The sequence below is a fragment of the Onychomys torridus genome, chromosome 12 (genome assembly GCF_903995425.1).
Source record: "Onychomys torridus chromosome 12, mOncTor1.1, whole genome shotgun sequence".
In the NCBI taxonomy this organism is placed as follows: domain Eukaryota; kingdom Metazoa; phylum Chordata; class Mammalia; order Rodentia; family Cricetidae; genus Onychomys; species Onychomys torridus.
The window spans coordinates 28,325,520-28,330,800 of NC_050454.1; the positions used below are offsets into that span (position 1 = coordinate 28,325,520).

The 5,281-nt window shown below is 41.1% G+C and overlaps 1 protein-coding gene across 1 annotated transcript; it reads right to left on the reverse strand.

Moving 5' to 3' along the window:
- Positions 1-2,807: 2,807 nt before the first annotated feature.
- On the reverse strand, positions 2,808-4,247 carry LOC118594306 (resistin-like gamma). Its single transcript, XM_036204161.1, has 3 exons — positions 4,121-4,247; positions 3,564-3,644; positions 2,808-3,035 (listed from the first exon to the last, which is right to left on the reverse strand). The coding sequence occupies exons 1-3, from the start codon at positions 4,245-4,247 to the stop codon at positions 2,908-2,910; spliced, it is 336 nt and encodes a 111-aa protein (XP_036060054.1). The 3' UTR covers positions 2,808-2,907.
- Positions 4,248-5,281: the final 1,034 nt, after the last annotated feature.

Below are 5,281 nucleotides of genomic sequence, written 5' to 3' on the forward strand. Positions count from 1 at the left end.
AGAGAAATCAACAATAACGAAGTAGTACAAAATGTACTTGTATGTCCCTACATGCATGGAAATTCATGATGGGAAGGGACTGCATTTAGACTATAATCAAGTGGGATTTTCCTTTTGTGTATCGGTTTCATTCATTTATAAACAGTGATGGTTAACACAGACACTTCTTAGAACAATAGCATAATCTTGCCAAGCCTTTCTCTTCTCATACACAAAGTAGGAAGAGTAAAATGCATATCCCACAGGGTTGATGAAAGATCTAAGTAGAGTTATAAGTGAATTTATACAAAGCCTCAGATGAAGGCCATAGTTAATTTGCATATGTATGTATATATGCATATGCATATATATATTTAACTCTGATTTTCTAAAGCATCAACTTAGGGTCTAGTATCTAGTAAGTGCTCCATATGGTCATTTATCTCATTAGAGTTGACATTTCAAAAACACTGCTTCATCATTGACATTAATCTCATTTTTGTCTACAGCAAATCACTTTTTCCCCTTAGTGCAAACAGCAATGAATCTGGCAGAATAAGGCCTTTATTAAAACCAAAGAGACAAAGTGAGAAGACAGGAGTTGCTCCAGGGATCTGCCCATGTATCATCCCCCAAAGAGATAAAGAAGACATTTGTGGAGCATTAACTTATAGACCTAGAATTCTAAATTACGTCGTCTATAAATCTCAGCTCCCCACGAGTGAGACTTACACCCAAGCATGAAAGCTGAAGAATAATGGTGTTATTTATCTGCTAAAGTCCTGTGGATGGCAGAGATCCCAGGGTTAGCACTGACAAGCAAGGCTGCGGAAGAAGCCCTGACCATTGTAAATCACTCCTGGGTATTCTACCTGGTGGCAATCTCTGCAGAACAATTCAGACAGGAGGGGAGAGTACGGCAGGAAATCCCCTGGGCAGTTTGATTGGCTGGCTTTGCCTGGTGGGCATTTGCTCCCCCAGAAGAAAAGGGTGCAATCAGAGGATTACCCCGTGTTGATACATTATCGACTTTTGCTTTCCTCCTTTCCTGAACCTAACACTAGCAGGAGGAGGAGTTTAGATGTGGGTTCTATAGTGCCAGAAGGACCTCAGAATTATGTGTTATGTTGGTTTAGTAAAGTTCTCTTCATTTGTGATTAAAGTGTGCCATATATTGAAGGGGGACGAAGTGTTGTCATTTAATCCCTTACTCCTCAAGGGAGAAACATATGTTCCTGTGGTGTTAAGGTAAAATAGAAACAAAGCAAACACGACCAAATGAAGATCAGACAAAATGGAGAGTACTCTAGATCATCAAAAATGTCTAATCACTAAAGAAATGTCTCAGTGGAGAACAGAAAAAATATTTCCTTGAAAGTTCTAGACAAGCTGATAGGATATAACAATTCCCCAAAGCTCTGAATAAAAGGGCAGTCCACAGTCAGCAAGGACAGAGAAATTTTGAAGGGAACTGAAAATGTGCCTGATCTTTGCTACTTTGAAAGCTATCATCAAGGGTATTTATGAAATGTTTCACAATGGAAAGGACATGAACTCCAGTAGAGAAACTGACATAAGCACAGCCTCCCCTGCTGAGCACTGATCAAAGCTTGAATCTTATGTTCCTACCATGTTAGGTCCTTCAATGGAAGAATAAACAGTAAAATTTATTTTCTAAAAGTTCTAGAAACCTTAATCAGGTGAAACTATATAGTCAAAAGTGAATTCAAGTAAAAAAGCAATCATTCAAGTTCAGGTTTGAACCAGGAGTTAGTGATAGAGTAACAAGAAAAGAGATCTGAGTTCTATCTTGTTATCAATTTGTTTTTGTCTTTCAACAAGTTTCTTAGACTACTTGGACTTCAAATCCCTGTGAAAGAAGAACAAAGGTTGGGGAAGAACCATGAACAAACTCTAGAGATAATCCTAATCTACTGTGTGCGAGGCAGTCCCCTTTTCTCTCAACATATCTTAAGATACAAAAGTGCCTATACATACCTTAAGATTCATGAGAAAGAAGGAGGCCTGTCCTTTACTGAAGTGAAGCAGAGAAGTAGATCTGGGGGAGAGAAGAAGTAGGGGGGCTGGGAGTAGAGGAGGTGGGGAAACTGTGGTCAGGAAGTAATAGATGAGAGAATAAATAAAAAGAAAAAATCATTCTTGGTAATCCAAAGTTGTAACTGAATTATAGTTTTATTCAGGAACACGAAGGTCAAAAATTCAAGTCCATCAACTTAAAACACAGTCACTCCAAGTCCTTGGGTTACTTACTGGCTTAGCTAACTTTTTATTTGGAATTCTGTAGTTTTTATACCCAGGAAAATATACAGTAAGACTCAGTGACATGTGAAAGATGTGGCTTTATGTTGTTATTCAAAAGAAAGCAACAGGGAAGGAAGTCACCTTGATGAATGCCATCTTGGGTCCTTGAGTAAGAAAGAGTACATGTGTGTGCTAAAAGGTTAGAAATTATTTTCCATTTCCCCTTGCCTGCCTGCATCTTGCAAAGTTCTCCTGCACATGGGTTAGAGTTCACTGTTCCAGCTGGAGAGCTCCATCAAGAGCATGGTATTTGATTTACTATCTTTCATGCCAAACAATGTACTCACTACCTTCTGTTAAATAATGAGGAAATAGGAGAAGTGGAGAATCAGTTCCTTTCCCATCCTTCTCTAACCACAAATCTCACGTGCCATACTGAGATGTAATGTGAGGTACTGAAAATGTTTTCTAGTGAGAGATTTCCCAAGTTAGGAGTAATAACATAAAAGACATAACATAGGCAGGTGAAAATTTATCTTTATTTTTAAGAAGCAAGATTACTGGGTAATATGAATTCATTAAGGGGACATGAGCCAGGTATCCATGTTGAGATTGTGGTTTTGTTATAGTCATCATTTCAAAACTGGGTTGTCAGCTTCCTCCTTCTCAGGCCAGTTGGCAGCAGCGGGCAGAGGTCCAACCTATGACTGAACACTGACAGTGGCAAGTATTTCCATTCTGGATATCCCATGATCCACAGCCATAGCCACAAGCACAGCCAGTGACAGCCATCCCTACATAGTCATATGAGACATAAAATCCTTTAGAATGCAAGAAATGGAAGGTCCCTAACTGTCCTTTCTTCTTAGGAGGCACATGGGTAGATCTAGGTTTTGCAGGGCATAAAGCTCTTCAAACTTCAGAATTCTCTTCAAGCAAATGAAATGCAAAAATGACTTAAATTGAAGGACTTGGAAGGTGGATTTCACTGTCTTCAATAGATGGCAATTTCAACCCTGTTCTGGCCCCCTGCCCACCAATATATGGGATAGATTAGTAAATGAAGGAAGTCCATATCCATGACTGGACAATCAAGGGACAAGAAGGGCAGGCATGTGTGGGCATGAAGGAAGAGGTTACAGGAAGAGCAGAACCCTAGAGTCCTCAAGGTAATGGACAACTAGGAAGGGATGTCTACGCCTGGCACTATGCCTCAGCTCCATGGAAACAGAAAGCTGGGTTAGGAGAAGGCAGGATTAGGGAATTGATGGCTTGGACACAGGGATACCTTATTCACAAACTGTCCTCGAGGAGATACTCACCAGCAGGACAGGAGGCTAGTCTGCTTCTAGCTGTCACACTAGTGCAGGAGAGACTCTTAGTCACAGTGGAGGGACACTCACCTGAGTAAGAGGAAAAAAGTGATATTGCCCATGATCTTTCTCACAATTCCCTTTTAAGTCCTCTTCTATCTTGGGGGTGTCACTGCTTCCATAAGTAGTCTACTCACTATCTTTTAAGATTTAGTTTCTTCATTTGTGAAGAGAAAGTAGTAGAAAGTAAAGTGTTCTTACCTCCTAAAGTGGCTATGAAAATTAAATGAACTAACTAAAAAGTTTAATATTATACCTGTTTCATAATGTGTTCATAAATTACAGGACCTATGCTCCTTTTCTTCATCAATGATCATCAAGAACATTGATCTCTTACCTAAAGGTTCAAAAGGGTAGAGTACTGAAGAAATCCCTGGTCAGGAAAGCAGGGATGAAGTGGACTGAACAGGGGTTGAGATCTTTTGTGGGGTACAAGGGATTTTAGGCTTTATCAACAGTCAGCATGATCAAGGATTAGGCTACGGTTTCTCCTACGCATCTCATACCTCCACAGGGGAGAAGTTTCTTGATCTTTTTCTCCAGGAGAGAATCCAAGGTCTCCTCAGTATTCACTGGGATCATCAGTTGAAGAAGGGAGATGAAGATGAGAAGGGAGTAGATTGTAGTCTTCATTTTTGAAGGTCGGTGTCTGGAGGCTGGAAGAAAAAGGTGGAGAAGATGAGATCACTGAGCTCTGGAGTAGCTAGCTGGGAGGGAGAGGAGGAGACAGTTACACTCTGGGGGGAGTAGAGAGGGAAGAACAAAGCAACCATGCTGCAAGTGTTCTAGCTGTTTGGAGAAGCTAAGATGGGTTCCCACAGGGAAGATCCACTCACAAAAATCAGTCAGGTTTCCAAGGCCGGCCAAGCAAGGATACTTTTATACTCTGCGGGATTATCAGCCTGGCTACCCTTAGTATATGAAACACACAACCCTCCACCTCCACCATGTAAATACTTCCCATAGTTTCAAAGAATTCTGGCAGCTGAGGCATAGTTTTTTAGCAATTTCCTCTGCATTAAAACATTCCCTCAAGGACCTGTGGAGATGCTCTTGAGTCTCAAGTGGTAAACACAATGCACATGGCTGGAAAATCTCAAACTTGAGTGTTCTCAAAGTGTTTCCCAAATGCCCCTACCTAGTGTCCCAGGAGCAGCTGACCAACAGCTGGTGAAGGAGACTGACCAGCTGAGCTGCCTGGAGGAGAGCCTCCTACCTGTTTAGCTGCTTGCAATTTGTACAGAGCTCGAAGCCCCACGTTGGGCACCAGCTATGGTGAGTCTCTGCAGACTTTACAGCAGGCAGGGAGACAAGATCCACAAAGAGACAAGAATGAAGCTCAGATCAGCCCGATTTTCCTGTAACCAGTGCTGGACCAGGACTTCTAGAGTCTGGCCAGATCATTTTACTTCAGCCAATTTAAGCACAACACAATTTTGAAAAAAAGTAGTCAGATAACAATTAACTCAGTCCTAAGCACACAACAGTTTAAGACATGTTTACATTGTGATTCTTTACACAAAGTACATCTGGCGGTTTTTATAAGAATGGGTGCTATTGACTCAGAGATAGTGCTAAGATTTAGGGTCTAGGGAGCTTGACTGAGGTAAACGTAATACCTGTTTGTTTTGGGATTGGCCTGGCCTGGCCCTAAGATAACATAGAAG